General features: G+C 50.6%; 1 protein-coding gene and 1 pseudogene across 1 annotated transcript; one reads left to right on the forward strand and one right to left on the reverse strand.

Moving 5' to 3' along the window:
• Positions 1–201: 201 nt before the first annotated feature.
• On the reverse strand, positions 202–9,861 carry LOC135894836 (C-signal-like). Its single transcript, XM_065422943.1, has 6 exons — positions 9,712–9,861; positions 8,196–8,247; positions 4,801–4,988; positions 3,112–3,270; positions 811–921; positions 202–315 (listed from the first exon to the last, which is right to left on the reverse strand). The coding sequence occupies exons 1-6, from the start codon at positions 9,859–9,861 to the stop codon at positions 202–204; spliced, it is 774 nt and encodes a 257-aa protein (XP_065279015.1).
• Positions 9,862–18,181: 8,320 nt separating this feature from the next.
• The window catches only part of LOC135894846 (C-signal-like), a 37,538-nt pseudogene continuing 32,024 nt past the window's right edge, over positions 18,182–23,695 (forward strand).

The following is a 23,695-nucleotide window of genomic DNA, read 5'->3' on the forward strand; positions in this document are numbered from 1 at the left end:
CAGAGCTGTCTCCCCTCTAACTACGAGGCAATGCTTTCCTTTAAAGGAGGTATCCTGAATCCATAACCCAAAAGAGTCCTGTGAGGAGAGAGACTCAGTAACAGCGCTAGTTCAGACAGAGATGTTTATTCATGAGATGCAGACGGGTGCTGGAGTGTCCTGTGTACACTGCTGGTGAAATCATTCCTGTAGGCCAGGCTCTCACCATTGCACATTTCTTCCTGTCCAGTCCACTACAATCCCATGGTGTTTCTCAGAGAGGGTGGAGAGCACCTTCAGAATCCCCTGCACGCTGTCCTCCACCGTCAGCTCTGCCTGCAGCATGCACATGAAAGGGGGAGAATGAAACTCCACTTGTGTTTGAAGCACCCACCCCAGGGAAGTGGGCTCCTGGCCTCGGTGGCAGCTGGTCCACACCTTCCTGTGCTCGCTGCGTCCTTCTGGATCACAGCTAGCAAATCCAGGCTGTTGCTGGGGGGGAGTAGGGGTTGGGCAGTAGTTGCCTTTCTGGAAGGAAGGGGGAGCACAGATCTCGTGAACCTGTGTGTGTGTGTGAGGGGGAGATAGGGATTGGAAGAGAAGCTGCTGCTGGACCTCCTGAGCAGATTAAATTCTCGAGGCACAAATAAGAACAGCAGCTAGGTGGCACAGGAATATTGGGGAGGGAAAGGGGGGAATAATAGGACCTGGGGAGTGGGAGGGGGGATGCAGCTGGAGAATGAGTGATAGTGCCTAACCCCAACCACCATCTCACCCTCACGCTGCCAGGAGACTCTGGGCACATCTCCGGAAAGTCATTAGCTGCTGTACCTTGGCAGTTCCCAGCTCTGTTTTCACCCAGCCCGGATGCAGCGCAGTGCACAGGATCCCGTCTTCCTTGTATCTCACCGACTGGCACCTCGTGAGCATGTTCAGAGCAGTCTGGATGTGAAGCACGTCCAGAGCAGAGGCAGAGTCACGGGGGAAGAGAATTAAATTTATGAGTTCCAGAAGTGGCACTTTGACGCTCCTTCAACTGCACATAATTGACTTGTGCTGCTGAGAAACCTGCATAACTTGTAGGCTGCACAGGCCAACTAGCTTTGCCCCTTTTCCTTTCTCCTCCCTTCATAAAACAGGAAAATTAAATGCAAACTAAGGCGAATTAAAGCACTAGATCAGGTACTGACCAGTGAGGACGGTCCCAAAGCTACAGGTTACTCTGCTACATTAACTCAGCTGGGTCTCCTCGGGGTTATAGGTTTTATTCCTCTCCTCCTTGTTAACTGTGATCATGTGCATATTCCACTCCTTAAGGGAAGCAATTGGTTTGATTCCTAAATTTTGGAGCCAGAGGCCTGAGGTCCCTGAAAGCCACATCCTTCTTCCCCCAGGGTCTGGTGCCAATGCTAGGTTTGTCTTCACTGCAGACTTAACTTGTGTGTTGCCCCTAACCAGGGTCCCGTCGACACACTCACAGACCCTTCACTCAAGTGTGGGGAAGCTGTTAATGCTGGATGCCTGGCCCCTCATGGGGCACAGACCAAACCTCAAGTGAGCACGACTCGTCAGCTCTTAACGTGCCAGTTCTGCAGCTCGAGTGCTGCTAAGCCACCAATGCCTTCCCATAGTTTCCCCAGTATGCCAGCAAGGACAGACACCATCTCCCACAATCCCCTGGGCAAGTTCATAGAGCAGCGCGGCTTACAGCAGCACAAGGATGCACGGGCTATGCCCTCAGACATCTTAGAGCAGAGGTCCCCAAACTGTGGGGAATGCCTGCCTAGGGGGGTATGGGGAAATGTTCCAGAGAGTATGGTGGGGCCCGCGCCAGCCACCAGTTCTGCTCCTGCCCCGCCCCCAGCTACGTCCCCAGCTTCTGGCCCCATGCCTAGCCCTGTCTCCAGCCTCGGCGCGGCTCCGCTCCCGGCCCTGTGCCAGCTTCCAGCCTCAGCCCCTGGCCTCAGCCCTGCTCCTGGCCCCATACCCACCCCCCAACTAGGGTTGCCAACTCTGACTGAAGCTATTCTGGGAGATTTTTTTTTCCAACATGCCATAATGTCATTGTCTTAAAATAGCCTATTAAAATCTCCCGGATTGCTTTCAATAGTCACTGGGAGATTGGGGACCACTGTCTTAGAGCCACACACAAGTGAGGGCAGCGCCACTGGGGACACAGCAGCTTGAGTGTCAGTTATTTTGCAGTGTGGCCATTCTCACTCGAGCTGGGCTAACTTGAGAGAAGTCACTTGAGTGCAGCTAACTCATGTCAATGGGGCAGTGAGGACAGACCCGCTCTGGTGCAGAACTGCCCAGTCTCGTGGTTTGTAATGGGCTGAGAACGATCCCTGGTATGTTATCAAGGAAAGAGAGGGGGAGTTTTATGGACACCTTAGCTACCTTTTACATCCCACGCCAGGGAGACAGCCAAACACACGCTGCCAGTGGAGGGCTCATTTCTGTCCCCTGCTCTTTGTGGGATGCTCTGAGTGCACATAGAGAATCCCCTGTAAAAGTGGCTCCAAATCGGACTCAGTTCCCTTTATTGGGGCAGGGGGCAGAAATTAAGAGTATTTGGCTGTAAGGATAGTCAGGGCTTAAGTCTTTTATGAAGGGGAACACGCTCCGTTTGGGGGGCAAAATGGGCATAGATAGTTCAGAATGATTTCCCCATGTTAAGTATCCTCACACCTTTTTGTCAACTGTCTGAAATGGGCCATCTTGATTCTCACTACAAAAGTTTTTTTTTCTCCTGCTGACAATAGCTCATCTTATTTAATTAGCCTCTTAGAGTTGGTAGGGGAACTTCCAACCTTTTCATGTTTTCTGTATGTATATATATCTTCTTACTCTATGTTCCATGCTATGCATCTGATGAAGTGGGCTGTAGCCCACGAAAGCTTATGCTCAAATAAATTTGTTAGGCTCTAAGGTGCCACAAGTACTCCTGTTCTTTTTGCGGATACAGACTAACACGGCTGCCACTCTGAAACCTTTCCTTTCCTGGTGCATGAATCAGCACGGGACACGCCATCAGGGCGTGTTTTGTTTCGGGGTAACTGCAGAATTGTCAGATAGGACATGCACCCCACCACCCCCGGATCCCATGACTTGTTAGCAGATGGGCCAGACCTTGCTGCAGCGGTAGGAGATGACTGGAAAGGTGGCCATGCTGGGGGTGTTCCCGATGGAGCCCCCTATACTGGACACGTTGATAATGGCTGCCTTGCCGCAGCTGAGCCCTGTCTGGGTGCTCTCCTGCGCAGCCTTCTTCAACAAGGGCAGGAACGCCTGGAGGGAGACAGACTGTGTCCGTTTGTCCTTGCTAATAAATCTGTAATGACAACAAGGACAGATCTCCCACCCGTGGCTGTTTGACCAGCCTCTGGCCCAGAGTAGCTGCTACAGCATAGCCGGGCTACCTGTGTGAGGTGCTGGGCCTCAAAACCTGCATACTCCTGGCCTCTCCTCCTCCCCAGTGTCACTCCAGAGATGCCCTCCATGGCATGTACAGTGTTGGGCCCCCCACGGCAGTTCGGGGAGGGGGGGGGCAGGCATCGGAATCACTTCTTCCTTGTCCCATCCTAGCTTCTCTTCCTCACTGAGGCTCCACTCCTGCCTCTGGCTCAAACCTAATCTTGCTGCACACCTGTCCCACTTCCTGCGCTCCACCCCCCTGCTTGCCCTTTTTTTTCCTCCACCCCGTCCCTATTTCCTACCTGCCTTCACTGCACCCCATCAGCTAGGAACAGCTTCCCAATTCGCTCTCCCTCATCGCCATCCCTCTCCTCCTTCAACCCACTTCTCAACCACCACCTGCTCTGCTCCACCTACCAGCTCTAATGTCCCAATGACACCTGAACCAGTTTGTGCCTTCAGACTACAATGCTCAGACCCACAAAAGTACCTTGGTACCTAAGTCCCAGTTGCTATCCATCAAACTCCCGCTGAACCCTGTAGGCACCTAAGTTTCTGCCTCTGGGCATGCGCATGGCTGCCTCACTCTAGGCATCAAAAAACCTATCTCCACCTAAGCCCCTCAGCATTTCATGAATTGGGGGAAGATAGGTGTTCATCTGCCTAGAGCACTTGCCAGGCCTGATCTGGTAGTCATGCTCAGAGGCTGCCTACTAGATTAGTCCTCTTCATAGTGGTTAGCATACACACCTGGGATGTGGGAGACCAGGGTGCAATTCCCACATCTGCCAGAGGGAGAGACAGGATTTAAACAGGGTCTGTCACTTCCTAGGCAAATGCTCTAACCACTGAGCTATGGGAGGGTTCTGATGAGACATTCTTCCCTGGTGAAGCTGTTCCACTGGGGCTAAATAATAAAAGAGTGATTGGAGAAGGGCGACCAGACCCTCAGGCTCCCACGTGGGTGCCCTAATCACTAGACAACACAGCCATTCTCTCTCTTCTCCCTCTCTGGCCACTGTGGATAAATACTCAAATAGCCATTGGGCCAGAGTGAGAGGGAGTGCATTTTATTCTCTGTATGTTCCCACCTGCAAAGCGCTGGGGCCATCTGTAATGCTGCATAAGCACCAATAAATGCTAGGAAACATCTGGATGAGTGTGTAATGCCCGGGCAGCCAACATCATCAAAGAATCTTGGGCTAAATTCTGTTCTCTGCTACACAAGTGCCACTCAATTAATGTCACGGGGTGGCACAGGTGTAACTAAGGCAAGATCGGGTCCCTTTGACTTAGAACAGAGATGAGTGAAATTCTAGATCTCGTCGGCTGCTTTTCTTCCCTGCAAACCGAAGTAGAAGCTACAAATTCTCAGCTGAAGCCCTGGGTCAGGCAGACTCTTACCTGGGTCACCAACATTGGTCCCACAACGTTGATTTTATACACGGCCAACATATCTGCAGCAGTCGCTGACTCCAGAGTGCTCTCTGGCATAACGCCAGCATTATTTATCAGCAAATTCAGGCCAGATCCTCCCAGATGGGCCTCAGCTTTCTTTGCAGCAGCCTGGATGCTCGCGGGGTCTGTAGCTTCTGGAGAGAGTGATGATGGGATTTATTATGAGCACGGGTTGGTTCCATTCCTGATACTGTGTGAAATAAATATGGCCGAGGTTACGGTGGTTTGTGTTGAGGAGAGAGAGATGTCATCCCTTACCAGCTGAGCTCTGGGGAGATACTTGTAGAGCTGTGGCTGGTTCCTTCAAGCTATCGGATTCAAAAAACTGCATACAAACAAAGTTATTTAGGTTGCAAAGTCAAGCCCTCAAAAGTAAGATTTGCAGTTTTACAATTGTCTGCACAACCTTAATTCTGTTCCCTTGCCCATCCAGCTGTGCACTGAAGGAGTCAGGCAGCCTGTGGAAAAAACACACTGTGATCATGTAACTAAAGACTGCATCATAATGTGTAAACACAAGGGGGCCAAACGGAGGTTGCACAGGTAATCTCTAATTCTGGCATCTCCTGACTTTCCACTAGCTGGTTTGCAATCTAATTAACATTCCTTTAATGCAGGTTTTTTTATCTGTAATTTCCCAGGTTGCTTTTTTTTAAAGGAAAAAGCTAAAAAAAAATCAAACCCCATTATTTGCACTTGTAACCACCCCACTTCATGATCATCAGGAGGCTTTGAACTGTGAATCTTCAGCACGAACATCTACCACTTGGGCTACAAGACTAAATACATTTGCTAGCAGCAGGAGACGGTTGTTATACTGGAAGGGGATGAGTTGGTGTCACCACATTCTAGGGCCACAGAGTGGCCCAGGAAGCCTGGTTTGCTTTCTCTCCTCCCCCCACCCCCCGAAAGTGTGGGGCTCTTGCCACATGTGGTGTCCCCAGAGTGGGAGCTGCGCTGGTGCTATGTATCAGATCAGAGGGATGGTCAGACAGGGAGCCCAGCTGGCTCCCTCCTATCCCCTCCCCACCTCGCCCTGCTACAGCAGCTCAGGCATCTCCTGGTCATTTGGCTGTGAACCCCCACAGAGGGGAGATTGGGGGGCTGACTCTGAGAAGGGGATCCCACCCCTGAATGCCCTGGCTGATAGCCACAAGACGTGAGTGGAAGCTCTGACTCAGGGGACAGATTCCAGGAGTCAGACTGGGGCTGGGACCTGCCACTAATGGGCAGTTCTTTGGTGATTCCAGGAGCTGCAGTCAGTTGTGTCCCCTTGATCAGCAGAGGGGGAAGCAGAGAACGTGCCCTGGGCTGGTTGTAAGGGGAGGGAGGTAACAGGCTGGGCTTCGCCCCAGATTCTCCATTCTTTCACCAGGTGGCACTTTTCTGCTAGCAAAGGGCGCTGTGGGATTTGCTGACTCACTGGTGCAGCTGGCGGTTGCCCTGCCCAGAACCCCTAGCCCAGGCTCAGCCATGGTACAAAGGCACTGTTAAAAAGAAGCAGCCATACGTGTAACCACTGGCAGGTGTGCTGCCAGAGTCCCTTTCTGAGAGCTGGGTGGGGACCACAAATCTGGCCAGGGAGATGCCGGTTACTTGTGCAGGGAAAAGTTAATGGGGGGCAGATCTTCAGCTAATGTAAAGTGTCACTGTTCCACGGCAGTTGCTAGAGCTATGGCAATGTACCCCACCTGAGGATCTGCCCCATACGGCACCCCAAGAGAAATGTCCGGCAAGCGACCCTACTCTATTATCGTTGGACTGTTCCCGCAGACGCTAGGCTTGGGTGAGATTTAGTTTGTCTTCTCCTCTCACAGCAGTTCTCACAAAGCTGAGCATAAGCCGCTCCTGCTTCCATTGGGCCCTGCAGCAGAACTCCCCTTTGACATAAAGGCAGCAGAATCTGGGCACAGATTACCAGACTAGGCAGGCAGCCTCTGCGACTGAGCCTACCTTGGTATCCCTAGACCTTTGCCTCTTTCACCCATCAAGAGGCAGGGTGGCAGGGCTGTGGTTTGACAGATGGGTGCGCAGGAAATGCCGAGGGCCCGTGAGCAAGAACCATGTGGAAAGGGGATAAAAGTAGCACATGACAAAGTTCTGCCCTAGCTTGGGCTGTTACTGTGGGGACATTTGTAGATTTACTGGGGCTATAGCCTCTGCACCATGCCCATGTGGGTAGACAGAGAAAGGGCCATTGTCCCAGTGGACTCAGGGAGTGACGGGACATTGGTACAGAGAACTGGTCTGAGCTGAGCTCCTTCAGGGGATGGAGTTTGCCCAGGTCCCCTGCATGCACAGGGAGTCCTGGTCATTTGGCTGTGAATCCCCACAGGGGGGCTGACTCTGAGGAGAGAGACCCACCTCTGAGCATCCAGGTCGATAGCCACAAGACGTGAGTGGAAGCTCTGACTCTAGGGACAGATTCAAGATGTCAGACTGGGGCTGGGACCTGCCACTAATGGGCAGTTCTTTGGTGATTCCAGGAGCTGCAGTCAGTTGTGTCCCCTTGATCAGCAGAGGGGGAAGCAGAGAACGTGCCCTGGGCTGGTTGTAAGGGGAGGGAGGTAACAGGCTGGGCTTCGCCCCAGATTCTCCATTCTTTCACCAGGTGGCACTTTTCTGCTAGCAAAGGGCGCTGTGGGATTTGCTGACTCACTGGTGCAGCGGGCGGTTTGCCCTGCCCATTGCCCACAGCCTGGCTCAGCCAGGTACAAAGGCACCTTTCAGTGATAACAGACAAGCCTGGACCTAGCACCATCTCTGGGCTGCATAACTCTGGGGCTTGGTACAATCAGGGGGAGTTTACCTTTGCCGCCTACGTGCAAAGCCAGAATCGGGTGCGATCACTTACTCTGCAGGGCTTTGTATTCGCTGCTGCACAAATAACAGCTGCTGACAGCAGGGATTAGCACTGGGTGCAGCTGAACTGGGCTGGGCTCTGACTCAGCTGCAAGCGTAGGAAAGGAAAACTTCTGCCCCAGGTCAGATATTTTTGGGGGGACAGTGCAGGTTTAGATGCAAGATAAGAACGGTTCCCCTGGGAAGAGAACAAAAGAGGGAAGGGTTGGAGTGAAACTGTGCAGTGGCCACATGGGGGAGTCACAGCACAACACCTGGGTGTGCTCAGATGCACAGCCTGTAGTTTGAACTGCTGAGCCAGGTAGACATAGAATCACAAAGGGCCAGATTCCCTGCTGGTGGAAATTGGTTGATGTAAAAGCTCAACAGAGCTGAGTCAGTTTACACCAGCAGAGAATTGGGCAAAAGGACTGTGAAGGAGAGTTAGAATGTAGGGCATTTCCAGGGTGTTTGGAGAGGGAGACGTAGAAAGAACATACCTAGCTGCAATATCACAAGGTTTGGATGCTTGGAAGCCAAATTCTTTAATTCCTGGAAGGTGAAAGATATTGCATTATGGAGCCAAAGTGAAAACACTGTCAAAACTTAGGGGGGGGGGGGAAATTACAGACAATTCAGTATTCCTGCCTCCCACCCCCTATTTAGCAGGCTTTGAAATGGAGTCATTTGAAATTGTTTTTAAAATTAATTTTCACTTCCCCCTATGTCTTCCCCCCTTTTTGCCACAGAATTCAATTCAATTAGTAATATGCAGGGGTTGGCTGGCTGGTTTTGTCCCTCTCTGTAACATTTCAAAAGGAAAAAGCTAACTGTGGGATTCTGGAACTTTTCAAAACTAACCTCAACTTTTAAAAAATTCCGGAGTGATAAAGTTCCAGGCTTTCCTTTTTCCACTCTGTAACTCTTCCAACGTTGAAAAAGATTTTAAAAGTTTCAGAGTGGAAAAGGGAAAAAAGAGAGAGAGAGAAAAAATGGATACCTCTGACCACCCCCCAACTATTCATATATCAGGGGGGGAAAGCAAAGAAAGGGGGGGAAATATAAATATAAAATTTCCAGCTTGTTGGGGTTTTTTTGAAAACCGAAAGGAAATTTTTCATTTTGTTTCAAAAATTGTCTTACAAAAAATGGCATTTTTACTATGAAAAGATTCATTCCCTATGAAAATCCCCCTTTTTTGTTGGGAAGATATTTTGGTTGAAAAATTTTGACCAGGTCTAATGGGGAGAGAGCCTCAGTAAGGCTAAACCCCACTGTCCTATGACGCTGATTCTGCTGTTATACATGTGTGATCCTCTTCATTTGAATGGGGTCACATGAGGGTAAGTGAGAGCCCACGTTGACCCTGGGTCCAGTGATGTCTGGGAGCTCCAACCTAAATGCCAAATTTGCACAGGCTCTTTAGAGCACCTCCCTACGGGGTTGTGTAGCTGTTGGTACCCGATCCCAGTTTGCCAGGCTGCTACAGTATATCGCAATAAACAGATATGTGCTTGGGGACTGATGTGGAATGAGTCAGTATTTTGGACTTTAATGGGGGTGAGTTAATAAAACAACAGGGATTAAGGCTACAGAATCCTTGCCGTGGGAGCCAGAGTTGCATAAGAGCAGGGGGTGGGGGAGCAGCATCCGAGCAGCAGGGTCTGGAGGCGCTGGAATTGGCAGAGGACAGAATGTCTCTGGGGCGTGGGGAGTCACCAGAGCAGAATGGCAGCACCTTGCACCCACTCCGCACAAGGCGCAGGGCAGTGGAGAATCAGGCCCAACACAGAGTTGGGTAAAAGTGGGGTCAGCCCAAATCTGACGTTCTATTGTGACAGGCGAGGCTCCTGGATTTAACAGGGCCAGGGTTTCTGGGGTGGAGGGGAACATGCAGCTGGCAAACTCTGTTACAGATGAGCTCAGTTCTCATGGGCTCCTGGTTTTCTTCTGTTGATTCTTTCAGAACATTTTCTAAAACAAAAGGCAGCTAAGCAAAAAAAGGCTGCTTCTCACCTGTGCTCGTGCACCCTCCGGATCCCGGCATGTGGCAAAGATCCATCCTGGTGGGTTGGGTTTCCTCACAAGCTGCTTCACCAGCTCCAGGCCAATTCCACGATTGGCTCCAGTCACTAGAACACTCTGGACGTTCCCCCCAGATGCCATGTTCTCTGTGTTTCCCTGACTGAGTTCAGGTTACAGGGACTGTGTCATTTTGCTTGGGCTATCCCATATCCCCGCCTCCTTCTGTGCTAATCACATGGGAGGCTGACAGCCTTGTGGTCCTCCTTACAAAGGTTCATGCTTATACAAAGTCTGAGGCAGCCCAGAAACATCTGCTTGAAATAAACAGCGGAGTGTTCGAGTGAAACCCGAATCCACAGGCTGAGCAGCCCCAAAATGAAACATGGCCCAAAGAGCCTATTATCCTAAGATATTCAGATCCCCTGGAGCCTTTCCTCCCCCTGTATCTCTGTGCTCTATCTCTGGGGTGCAGTATGGGGTCCTGCTATGGTCCTCATGCAGCTGCAGTGGCAGCATACAAGGGCTGTATTATCCCCTGAGCCAGCCTGGGAAAAAGAGACAGGCTCAGGTTGCCCTACATGCCCATCCCTGCCCCCTAGACCCAGGTGCAGGGTGCATGCTGGGAGTGTGTGGAGGAGCCAGAGGTGAGCTGGGGGATAAGGAGTAAGCAGCAGCACTGTCATCCATCGGGCAGAGCAAGGGGGCTGCTGGTTGCCTCTGGTGCTGCATGGGCTGGTTCAGCCCTGGACTGCGATGGTATAAAGGTGACATAAAACCACCTTCCTCCACCCCTGCCCCCTTCAGTAGATCGGTGAGGTTTATGTTAGATCACCTGTGACAGGTTCCCTGGGGTGCAATCTGGAACTGGGGTACCGCTGAGCCCTCTGGCTTACCAACCTGGGCACACTCTCACACTGTGATGCTGTGACCAGCTCTGGGCTGCATAACTCTGGGGCTTGGTACAATCAGGAGTTTATCTTCGACCCCTACATTGAAAGTTAGAGTGAGGCGGGATCACTTACCCTGAAAGGCCTGTGTTAAGTGGGTGCAGCTGAACTAAGCTGGGATATGACTCAGCTGCAAGTGTAGAAAAGGAAAACTCTCTGGCTCCAGGTCAGATATCTTTGTAGGTGAGAGGAGGGATGACAGTGGAGGTTTAAGATAAGAAAGGATCCTCTGGAAAGATAACAGAGGAGGGAAGAATTGGAGCAAATCTGTGCAGAGTCCACACAGGGGACTAGTTAGAATCATAGAACCATAGGGCTAGAAGTGGCCGCAAGGGTCATCTAGTCTAATCCCCCTGCCAAGATGCTGGATTTGTTGTGTTGAAACTGTCCCAGACACATGGCTCGCCAGCCTCCTTTTGAAAACCTCCAGTGAAGTAGATTCCACAACCTCCCTAGGCAGTTTGTTTCATTGTCCTGCTGGTCTTCCAGTTAGGAAGTTTTTCATGAGACTTAATCTAAATCTGCAGTGCTGTAGTTTGAACCAATTGCCTCTTGTCCTACCCTCTGAGGCAAGAGAGAACAACTTTTCTCCATCTTTTTTATGGCAGCCTTTTGAGTATTTGAAGCCAGCTATTGTATCCCCCCTTAATCTCCTCTTCTCCAAACTAAATATACCCTGTTCCTTCAGCCTTTGCTCATATGGCTTGCATTCCATCCTTTGAGCATCTTTGTCACTCACCTCTGGATCCTTTCCAGTTTCCCTACATCCTTTCTTTACACCAGTGACCAAAATTGGACACAGTACTGTAGCTGAGGCCTAATCCATGCTGAGTGGAGCGGTTCTATCACCTCCCGTGACTTGCATGCTATGCTTCTGTTAATGCAACCTATAATTGCATTTGATTTTTTTGCAACAGCATTGCATTGGTGACTCATGTTGTGATTGTTATCCACCACAACTCCCAGATCCTTCTCAGCAGTGCTGCTGCCATGTCAGTTAACTCCCATTTTGTATTTGTGTGTTTGTTTTTTCTTCCCTAACAGTAGCACCTTACATTTGTCTTTGTTGAATTTCATTTTGTTGTCTATAGCCCAGTTCTCTAATTTATCAAGAGTTAAAGCACGGCACTTTGGTTTGCACTGCTACTCATACTCCCATAGTCTGAACAGCTAGGCTGTGTAGACATAGCTTCACAGAGGGCCAAATTCCTTGTTGGTGGAAATTGGTTGGTGTAAAAGCTCAATAGAGCTGAGTCAATTTACACCAGTAAAGAATTTAGCACAAAAAATTGTAAAGGGGAGCTAGAATGTAGGGCGTTTCCAGGAGAGGGAGTTGCAGAGAGAAGATACCTAGCTGCAGTATCACAGTTGATGAGTGGAAGCCAAATTCTTACATTCCTGGAAGGTGAAAGATACTACATTATAGAACCAAAGTGACAAACATGGTCAAAATATAAGGGAAAGTTTACAAAAACTCTGCTCAGGTGCCTGCAGATTTTGGGGAGCCAGGGAGGGGTGCAGAGGGAACTACTGGGCTGACACATTATTGCCAGGAGGAGGAAGCAGCTAGCCCAACTGTTTGCCCCCCTCTGATGGAAATGGTGTCACCTCCCCCCACTATCCCTGCTAAGCTCTTCAGGGGGTTCCTGGAGGGGGGAGCAGCAGGCTGGTAGACCCAGGCTCTGCAGGGTCATTCTTCTCTTGTGGGGAGAGACACTTCCCAGGGCTTTTTGCCTGGGCACCCAGACCCAAACTCAGTAGCCCTTCTCCCCGTGTGTCAGAATGTTCCCACCCCACCTTTCCTATGTCTGTTAGGGGAGGCCAGGACCCCCCGCTCTTCTCTGGGTTCCAGACCAGGGACCCTGTGCCCAGCAGCTAAGCTCTGCTCCCTCAGACTCCCTGGACTTCTTCCCACCTTGGCCTTCCTTCAGGCCCTTTCCCACAGCCCCTCCCTGGCCTGACTGTACATCTGTCTCTCTTGAGGCCTTTCCTTCCCTCTCGAGCAACCAGAGGGACAGCCCCTCCTCAGCTGGGCTTCTGCTCTCAATGCCCCACCCAGCTCCTGCCCCAGCTGGAAGCAAAGGGTTACATATAAAACAAAATCATCAAACACATTCTAGAGCCTAAGCTTAACTCACAGGACAGTCCCACCTCTGACAAGCTAGCTTGCCCCAACTCCTTTTCTCAGCATTTTCCACCAGATTGGCCAAGATACCCCTTTCATTAGATCAGGACCGCTGGCAGCTTGTCTTCACAGACAGAACGAGGCCAGAGTGTGTCTCTGCACCACAAATATACCAGAACAGACCTTTGATGTTCATCTGAAAACGGTACCCCCTGTTTACCTCTCCCTGCTAGTTTCCTTCTGAAATCTCCACTAGCCCTTCACTAGTATCTGACTTAGGGTATGTCTACACTACGAAATTAGGTCAAATTTATAGAAGTCGATTTTTTAGAAATCGATTTTATACAGTTGATTGTGTGTGTCCCCACTTAAGACCATTAAGACCATTAACTTGGCGGAGTGCGTCCACAGTACCAAGGCTAGCGTCGACTTCTGGAGCGTTGCACTGTGGTAGCTATCCCACAGTTCCCGCAGTCTCTGCCGCCCATTGGAATTCTGGGTTGACATCCCAATGCCTGATGGGGCAAAAACATTGTCGCGGGTGGTTCTGGGTACATGTTGTCAGGCCCCCCCTCCGTGAAAGCAACGGCAGACAATCGTTTCGAGCCTTTTTTCCTGGATTACCCGTGCAGACACCATACCACTGCAAGCATGGAGCCTGCTCAGCTCACCGTCACCATATGTCTCCTGGGTGCTGGAAGACGTGGTACTGCATTGCTACACAGTAGCAGCTCATTGCCTTTTGGCAGCAGACGGTGCATTACAACTGGTAGCCATCGTCGTCATCTCCTGGGTGCTCTTTTAGCCGACCTCAGTGAGGTCGGTCAGGGGCGCCTGGACATAAATGGGAGTGACTCCAGGTCATTCTCTTTTTAAGTTTCATCTCCTGGAGATTCAGTCCTGCCTGCAGTCGTACTGCACCGTCTTCTGGCGAGCAGCCAGGAGACGACGATGGCTAGCAGTCGTACTGCACCGTCTGCTGCCAGCCTAAGATGTATAAGAGAGATGGAGTGGATCAAAACAAGAAAGAGACCAGATTTATTTTGTATACATTTGTATTCATTTGCTCCCCCTCTCCCTCCCTCCCTCCCTCCATGAATAGTGGGGGGGAGGGCTAGCTCAGTGGTTTGAGCATTGACCTGCTAAACTCAGCGTTTTGAGTTCAGTCCTTGAGGGGGCTATTCTGTGTGACAGTTGTGTGTGTTTCTCCTTGATGCAAACCCACCCCCTTTGTTGATTTTAATTCCCTGTAAGCCATGTCGTCAGTCACCCCTCCCTCCATCAGAGCAACGGCCGACAATCGTTTCGTTCCTTTTTTTCAGCGCAGATGCCATAGCACGGCAAGCATGGAGCCCGCTCAGATCGCCGCGGCAATTATGAGAACTGTAAACACCACGCGCATTATCCTGCAGTATATGCAGAACCAGAACCTGCAAAAGCAAAACCAGGCGAGGAGGTGACGGCAGCGCGGTGACGAGAGTGATGAGGACATGGACACAGACTTCTCTCAAAGTACGGGCCACGGCAATGTGCACATCATGGTGTTAATGGGGCAGGTTCATGCCGTGGAACGCTGATTCTGGGCCCGGGAAACAAGCACAGACTGGTGGAACTGCATAGTGGTGCATGTCTGGGACGATTCCCAGTGGCTGCGAAACTTTCGCATGCATAAGGGCACTTTCATGGAACTTTGTGACTTGCTTTCCTCTGCCCTGAAGCGCAAGAATACCAAGATGAGAGCAGCCCTCACAGTTGACAAGCGAGTGGCGATAGCCCTCTGGAAGCTTGCAACGCCAGACAGCTACCGGTCAGCCGGGCATCAATTTGGAGTGGGCAAATCTACTGTGGGAGCTGCTGTGATCCAAGTAGCCAATGCAATCAAAGAGCTGCTGATATCAAGGGTAGAGACTCTGGGAAATGTTTTGCAGCAATGGGATTCCCTAACTGTGGTGGGGCGATAGATGGAACCCATATCCCTTTCTTGGGACCGGAGCACCAAGCCAGCGAGTACATAAACCGAAAGGGGTACTTTTCAATGGTGCTGCAAGCACTGGTGGATCACAAGGGACATTTCACTGACATCAACGTGGGATGGCTGGGAAAGGTACATGATGCTTGCGTCTTCAGGAACTCTGGTCTGTCTGAACGGCTGCAGCAAGGGACTTTCTTCCCAGACCAGAAAATAACAGTTGGGGATGTTGAAATGCCTATAGTTATCCTTGGGGACCCAGCCTACCCCTTAATGCCATGGCTCATGAAGCCATACACAGGCAGCCTGGACAGTAGTCAGGAGCTGTTCAACTATAGGCTGAGCAAGCGCAGAATGATGGTAGAATGTGCATTTGGATGTTTAAAAGCGCACTGGTGCAGTTTACTGACTTGGATAGACCTCAGCGAAACCAGTATTCCCATGGTTATTACTGCTTGCTGTGCACTCCACAGTATCTGTGAGAGTAAGGGGGAGACGTTTATGGTGGGGTGGGAGGTTGAGGCAAATCGCCTGGCCGCTGATTATGTGCAGCCAGACACCAGGGCGGTTAGCAGAATACAGGAGGGCGTGGTGCGCATCAGAGATGCTTTGAAAACCAGTTTCATGACTGGCCAGACTACAGTGTGAAAGTTATGTTTGTTTCTCCTTGATGAAACCCCCATCCCCTTTGGTTCACTCTACTTCCCTGTAAGCTAACCACCCTCCCCTCCCCCCTTCGATCACCACTTGCAGAGGCAATAAAGTCATTGTTGCTTCACATTCATGCATTCTTTATTAATTCATCACACAAATAGGGGGATAACTGCCAAGGTAGCCCAGGAGGGGTGGGGAAGGAGGGAAGCACCGGGTGGGGTCGGAGGGGAGGAGGGAAGGACAAGGCCACACTGCACTTTAAAACTTATTGAATGCCAGCTTGGGCAGTCCTCTGGGGTGGAGTGGTTGGATGCCCGGAGGGCCCCGCAGCATGTTCTTGGGTGAGGAGGCTATGGAACTTGGGGAGGAAGGTGGTTGGTTACACAGGGGCTGTAGCGGCGGTCTGTGCTCATGTTGCCTTTCCTGAACCTCAACCATACGCCAGAGCATATCAGTTTGTTCCTCCAGTAGCCTCAGCATTGCCTCTTGCCTTCTGTCACCAAGCTGACGTCACCTATCATCTTTAGCCCGCCACTTATTATCTTCAGCCCGCCACCTGTCCTCGCGTTCATATTGTGCTTTCCTGGACTCTGACACTGTCTGCCTCCATGAATTCTGCTGGGCTCTTTCAGTGTGGGAGGACTGCATGAGCTCAAAGAACATTTCATCACGAGTGCTTTTTTTCCGCCTTCTAATCTTCGCTAGCCTGTGGGAAGGAGAAGATAGCATGAGCGTTGAAACATTTGCAGCTAGTGGAGGGGGAAAAAGGGAGCGTGGTAGTTAAAAAGACACATTTTAGAGAACAATGGGTAGACTCTTTCATGGTAAACTTTGCTGTTAACATTACATAGCACATGTGCTTTTGGTACAAGGTCACATTTTGCCTCTTATTGAAGGTATGCCAGTTTGGTGTGAGAGATCCCTCACGCAGGGCCGGGCAACAGAATTCGGCTTGCAGGCAACCATGGTAAGACACAGTCTTTTGGCTTCTTTAACCTTCATAAAATGTGGGAATGGTTTCAAACAGCAGCGCCCTCATTTTCTATACCAAGTAGCCGTTGGGTTGGCCATTTAAAATGGATTGGCAATTTAAAAGGAGGGGCTGTGGTTTTCAGGTTAACATGCAGCACAAACCCAACTAACCCCCCCCCCACACACACACACCCAATTCTCTGGGATGATCGCTTCACCCCTCCCCACACCGCGTGGCTAACAGCAGGGAACATTTCTGTTCAGCCACTTGCAAACAGCCCAGCAGGAACGGGTACCTCTGAATGTCCCCTTAATAAAATAACCCTATTTCAACCAGGTGACCATGAATTATATCACTCTCCTGAGGATAACACAGAGAGATAAAGAACGGATGTTGTTTGAATGCCAGCAAACACCGGGACCATACGCTGTGTTATGCAATGATTCCAGACTACGTGCTACTGGCCTGGCATGGTAAAGTGTCCTACCATGGAGGAGGGAATAAGGCTGCCCTCCCCAGAAACCTTTTGCAAACGCTTTGGGAATACATCCAGGAGAGCTTTATGGAGATGTCCCTGGAGGATTTCTGCTCCATCCCCAGACACGGTAACAGCCTTTTCCAGTAGCTGTACTGGCCGCGAATGCCAGGGCAAATTAATCATGAAACATGCTTGCTTTTAAACCATGTATAATATTTACAAAGGTACACTCACCAGAGGTCCCTTCTTCGCCTGGCGGGTCCGGGAGGCAGCCTTGGGTGGGTTCGGGGGGTGCTGACTCCAGGTCCAGGGTGAGAAACAGTTCCTGGCTGTCGGGGAGAATGGTTTCTCTGCTTGCTTGCTGTGAGCTATCTTCAACCTCCTCCTCATCATCTTCCTCATCCCCAAAACCCGCATCCCTGTTGCGTGCTACTCCATTGACAGAGTCAAAGCACAGGGTTGGGGTAGTGGTGGCTGCACCTCCTAGAATGGCATGCAGCTCATCCTAGAATCGGCATGTCTGGGGCTCTGACCCGGAGCGGCCGTTTGCCTCTCTGGTTTTTTGGTAGGCTTGCCTCAGCTCCTTAAGTTTCACGTGGCACTGCTGCGTGTCCCTGTTATAACCTCTGTCCTTCATGCCCTTGGAGATTTTTTCAAATGTTTGGGCATTTCGTCTTTTGGAACGGAGTTCTGATAGCACGTATTCGTCTCCCCATACAGCGATCAGATCCCGTACCTCCCGTTCGGTCCATGCTGGAGCTCTTTTGCGATTCTGGGACTCCATGGTCACCTTTGCTGTTGAGATCTGCACTCACCTGCAGATTGCTACGCTGGCCAAACAGGAAATGAGATAAAAAATTCGCAGGCCTTTTCCTGTCTACCTGGCCAGTGCATCTGAGTTGAGAGCGCTGTCCAGAGCGGTCACAATGGAGCACTCTGGGATAGCTCCCTGAGGCCAGTACCATCGAATTGTGACCACACTACCCCAAATTCGACCTGGCGATGTCGATTTCAGCGCTAATCCCCTCGTCGGGGGAGGAGTACAGAAATAGATTTTTAGAGTCCTTTAAGTCGAAAAAACCGGCTTCGTCGTGTGGACGGGTGCAGGATTAAATCGATGTAACGCTGCTAAATTCGACCTAAACTCGTAGTGTAGACCTATGCGAATGACTTCTGTTGTATGACACACAATGGTCCACCGGGGGCAGGTGCAGAGAAGGCAGGTCTGCTCACTCAGGGTGACTCAGCACATAGCTAACATTTATAAAGCGAGCTTGCAAGTCAGTGGAGGGCTGGAGCCAGCAGCTGGGTGAAGATGGCAGGACTGACAGCTCACAGCGTGCTGGTGACTGGGTCCACTCGGGGAATTGGCCTGGGACTGGTTAAACATTTCCTGGGGAAGCCAAACCCACCGGAATGGATCTTTGCGGCCTGCCGGGACCCAGAGGGTGCACGAGCACAGGTGAGAAACTAGGGAGAAATGATCCCAACAGATTGAATGAAGCCTTGTTTGTACTGCTTCCAGCCTCTACTGTAGTTGCCCTGCTGTAAAGCCCTAGTGTAGACAAGCTAAGCTGCAATTTGCACCAGTGCAGTGTACCCCAGTTTCCAGGTGTACTGGGGCACATAATGGCTTTACCTGTCTACACTAGGGATTTGCACTAGTGCAGTTAGAGTTACCATATGTTTGAGTTTCCCTGCACTGAGCCTCTTTTTTAAGCCTGCTTTCTCTGTCCTAGCAGGGTTTTCAAATAACAGCAAATGTGTGGGGTTTTGCAGAGCAGACAAGCTGCAGCTCAGAAAGAGCTCTGATTGGTTTGCTTCCTGATGGTCCATTCCCCTGCATCCACAGCTGATCGGTTCACATCCACAGGTGCCGGATCCCTCCCCCTCCAGCTGGCCCTTACCACTCAGCAGGCACCAGATGAGGCTGCCCAGGGCACACAAGCTGCAGGGCGTGCCCATAGGGCTGAGGGGGGGGGCCCCACCAGGGATCGAGCTCCGTCCGCCCCTCCTGATCCTGGCTCAGTGTCCGTCCGCCCATGCATCCATGTCCTTCTCCTGCCGGCACCACGCGCTGCCGGGCCTCCAGCCCCAGTGCTAGCCCCGCCCAGACTCACCCCCTTGAGACACCCACCCCACCGGGGATGACTCATCCCTTCCCAGCCTGTGGATTCGGGGGGCTCCGGCCCCAAGATTTGGGTGGGCCTGGATGCGATTGGCATAACAGAGACTTGGTGGGATAACTCACATAACTGGAGTACTGTCATGGATGGATATAAACTGTTCAGGAAGGACAGGCAGGGCAGAAAAGGTGGGGGAGTTGCGTTGTATGTAAGAGAGGAGTATGACTGCTCAGAGCTATGGTATGAAACTGCAGAAAAACCTGAGAGTCTCTGGATAAAGTTGAGAAGTGTGAGCAACAAGGGTGATGTCGTGGTCGGAGTCTGCTATAGACCACCAGACCAAGGGGATGAGGTGGACGAGGCTTTCTTCCGGCAACTAACAGAAGTTGCTAGATCGCAGGCCCTGGTTCTCATGGGAGACTTTAATCACCCTGATATCTGCTGGGAGAGCAATACAGTGGTGCACAGACAATCCAGGAAGTTTTTGGAAAATGTAGGGGACAATTTCCTGGTGCAAGTGCTGGAGGAACCAACTAGGGGCAGAGCTTTTCTTGACCTGCTGCTCACAAACAGGGAAGAATTAGTAGGGGAAGCAAAAGTGGATGGGAACCTGGGAGGCAGTGACCATGAGATGGTCGAGTTCAGGATCCTGACACAAGGAAGAAAGGAGAGCAGCAGAATACGGACCCTGGACTTCAGAAAAGCAGACTTTGACTCCCTCAGGGAACAGATGGGCAGGATCCCCTGGGAGAATAACATGAAGGGCAAAGGGGTCCAGGAGAGCTGGCTGTATTTTAAAGAATCCTTATTGCGGTTGCAGGAACAAACCATCCCGACGTGTAGAAAGAATAGTAAATATGGCAGGTGACCAGCTTGGCTTAACAGTGAAATCCTTGCTGACCTTAAACGCAAAAAAGAAGCTTACAAGAAGTGGAAGATTGGACAAATAACCAGGGAGGAGTATAAAAATATCGCTCAGGCATGCAAGAGTGAAATCAGGAAGGCCAAATCGCACTTGGAGTTGCAGCTAGCAAGAGATGTTAAGAGTAACAAGAAGGGTTTCTTCAGGTATGTTAGCAACAAGAAGAAAGTCAAGGAAAGTGTGGGCCCCTTACTGAATGAGGGAGGCAACCTAGTGACAGAGGATGTGGAAAAAGCTAATGTACTCAATGCTTTTTTTGCCTCTGTCTTCACAAACAAGGTCAGCTCCCAGACTGCTGGACTGGGCAGCACAGTATTGGGAGGAGGTGACCAGCCCTCCGTGGAGAAAGAAGTGGTTCGGGACTATTTAGAAAAACTGGATGAGCACAAATCCATGGGGACGGATGCGCTGCATCCGAGGGTGCTAAAGGAGTTGGCGGATGTGATTGAAGCGCCATTGGCCATTATCTTTGAAAACTCATGGCGATCGGAAGGGGGGGAGGGTCCCGGATGACTGGAAAAAGGCTAATGTAGTGCCCATCTTTAAAAAAGGGAAGAAGGAGGATCCGGGGAACTACAGGCCAGTCAGCCTCACCTCAGTCCCTGGAAAAATCATGGAGCAGGTCCTCAAGGAATCAATTATGAAACACTTAGAGGAGAGGAAAGTGATCAGAAACAGTCAGCATGGATTCACCAAGGGGAAGTCATGCCTGACTAACCTAATTGCCTTCTATGACAAGATAACTGGCTCTGTGGATGAGGGGAAAGCAGTGGATGTGTTATTCCTTGACTTTAGCAAAGCTTTTGATACCGTTTCCCACAGTATTCTTGCCGCCAAGTTAAAGAAGTATGGGCTGGATGAATGGACTGTAAGGTGGATAGAAAGCTGGCTAGATCGTCGGGCTCAACGGGTAGTGATCAATGGCTCCATGTCTAGTTGGCAGCCAGTTTCAAGCGGAGTGCCCCAAGGGTCGGTCCTGGGGCCGGTTTTGTTTAATATCTTTATTAATGATCTGGAGGATGGTGTGGACTGCACTCTCAGCAAGTTTGCAGATGACACTAAACTGGGAGGCGTGGTAGATACACTGGAGGGTAGGGATCAGATACAGAAGGACCTAGACAAATTAGAGAATTGGGCCAAAAAAAACCTGACGAGGTTCAACAAGGACAAGTGCAGAGTCCTGCACTTAGGACGGAAGAATCCTATGCACTGCTACAGACTAGGGACCGAATGGCTAGGTAACAGTTCTGCAGAAAAGGACCTAGGGGTCACAGTGGACGAGAAGCTGGATATGAGTCAACAGTGTGCTCTTGTTGCCAAGAAGGCTAACGGCATTTTGGGCTGTATAAGTAGGGGCATTGCCAGCAGATCGAGGAACGTGATCGTTCCCCTTTATTCGACACTGGTGAGGCCTCATCTGGAGTACTGTGTCCAGTTTTGGGCCCCACACTACAAGAAGGCTGTGGAAAAATTGGAAAGAGTCCAGCGGAGGGCAACAAAAATGATTAGGGGTCTGGAGCACATGACTTATGAGGAGAGGCTGAGGGAACTGGGATTGTTTAGTCTCCAGAAGAGAAGAATGAGGGGGGATTTAATAGCTGCTTTCAACTACCTGAAGGGGGGTTCCAAAGAGGATGGAGCTCGGCTGTTCTCAGTGGTGGCAGATGACAGAACAAGGAGCAATGGTCTCAAGTTGCAGTGGGGGAGGTCTAGGTTGGATATTAGGAAACACTATTTCACTAGGAGGGTGGTGAAGCACTGGAATGCGTTACCTAGTGTTGGTGTCACTAGGCATAGCTACCAGGTAACTCAGGGGAGTGGAAGGCCAAAAGAGCCGATGAAGCTCTTCTGCTCTGGGCCTACCTGAGCCACAGTGACTCCATCTTGTGAACTCTCACCTACTTCTATGCTAACTGCTTACATGTTGAAGCTGAAATGTAAGGGTCAGCTTTTCTAGCAGGCAGCTGCTGTAAACAGGCCTTGCAAGGCCAAAAGATAAGCAGACGAATGGGAATTTTTCTACTTGTAACTGCTTGAGGTGGGAGGGGTAAGAGGGAGTAACAGAACAAAGGCTTACACAGAAACAGCTTGGAATATAAAAGGGAAAATTTTATTTGTATTTGTTGCACTGGATTTGAGACATGCTGGTCTCCTAGTGCCATTTCAGAGCTCTGAAATAAACTTGGCTTGCTTTCTCCCCTCGGTGTCTTTATTGGTGCCAAGCACACCGGGCAACGAACCCCTGTTTGCCATCTCGGGGCCCAGTTCTGGGCAGGCAACAGTTTTGGCGCCCAACGTGGGGCTCGAGGCTGAAATTTAGCCTTGCCCAGATCCCTCCTGGCGGCCGACGGATTACAGCGACGACCGACGCCCAGCGCGCACCGGTGACTTCATCGGGGGCCTCGGCGGAGACGTGGTTTGCTCGACCCCGGAGGGCACAACGGTGCAACGCACACAGACAGTGGAGAAGCAGCTGCGAGCGACGGTGGGGAACCGGTCCCGTGGATAGGGCGACGGTGCAGAACCGGACCCTTGGATAAGGTAGGAACAGTCCAGTGGGGACTTATCTGTTTTGACCTGGGGACGCCCAGAGTCTCCCTCAGTATGGGGAAGGAACAGAGTACAGCCGGCAGGGTACAGTGTACACCCTTAGAATGCATTCTGGGGAACTGGGAAGTGTCTGGATCTGACCAGTTGATTAAAAGTAAATTGAAAAGGTTCTGTACAGTTGATTGGCCTCAGTATCAGCTAGAGTGCCAAGAAAGGTGGCCACCGGAAGGATCACTCAATTACAACATGATCCTTCAATTGCTTTTGTTTTGTCAGAGAACAGGTAAATGGAATGAACATCTCTATGCGTATACGTTTATGGTGTTAAGAAATAGGACTGATCTTTTGTACAAGTGCCATTTGACTCCGACAGGCTCGGTAGTAACGGCTGCTAAACCCCAGAACCCTCCCACAGTTGTAATGGCAGAATCGGTGTCCCCTTCGGCTCCTCCACCCCCACAGGCTCCAGAGAGTACCCCCCCCCCCTGGTGGGATTGTATCCGTTGATTACTGAGAGTGCGGTAGCCCGTCCAGGAACCCAGGATCGTGCAACCCAGATTGTGTCAGTGTATTCTCATGTTGCTTTTAACCCTGTACGTCTGGCTGCTTTTCAGGCAGAGGCAGGGGAGTTCTCGATGAATCCAAGCAGGTTTATTTCAGTCTTTGAAGGGTGTCTGGCTAGCCAGAAGCCTGACTGGGATGATTGCAATACACTTATGAGAACCTTGTTGTCTGAAGTGGAGCGGAATCAGATTATAGCCAAGGCTAAGAAGGAAGACGGAGAAGACATTTAAGGTTTAAAAAGGGAAAGCTATTGGACACCAGAGGTTGTACAGAGTGGAATCCTCAGAAGTGAGTGTGCTTGTCCTGGTTTGTTGCTTCAAAGCTCTGTACAGAAGTTATGTTACTGAAAGGATGTATAATGGCAATGAGTATGTGTTAATGGTTGGAGAAAAGGTGTATGAGTGAAGAGTGGAAGGTTCCTTTGTAAGTTAGAAGAAGCCGAGAAAGGGAGAAGGAAAAAGAGAACAGAATGAGTTAACTGAGAGGAAAATACAGCTAGCAGGCTTTATCCAAGGATATTGTTCACAGCCAAGACTTGGCTGACAACCAAGAGAAAGGGGGGCCTGAATGTGCCCAAGCAACTGTGAGATCAGCAAAATACTGCCAGGCATAATGACAACAGAAGGGTTAAGAAGCAGCTTTGCTGGACAGTATTGGCTCAGGGATT

Source organism: Emys orbicularis, assembly GCF_028017835.1.
Source record: "Emys orbicularis isolate rEmyOrb1 chromosome 14 unlocalized genomic scaffold, rEmyOrb1.hap1 SUPER_14_unloc_1, whole genome shotgun sequence".
Lineage (NCBI taxonomy): Eukaryota > Metazoa > Chordata > Testudines > Emydidae > Emys > Emys orbicularis.

Bases quoted from the DNA above. Each gene is read 5' to 3' on its own strand.
- LOC135894836 (XM_065422943.1), bottom strand. From the start codon at position 9,861: ATGGCATCTGGGGGGAACGTCCAGAGTGTTCTAGTGACTGGAGCCAAT. The intron at 8,248-9,711 runs GTGAGAAGCAGC...TTCACCTTCCAG, and splicing joins CGGAGGGTGCACGAGCACAG to GAATTAAAGAATTTGGCTTC. The intron at 922-3,111 runs GTCTGGCCCATC...CTTCACATCCAG, and splicing joins TCTCCTACCGCTGCAGCAAG to ACTGCTCTGAACATGCTCAC.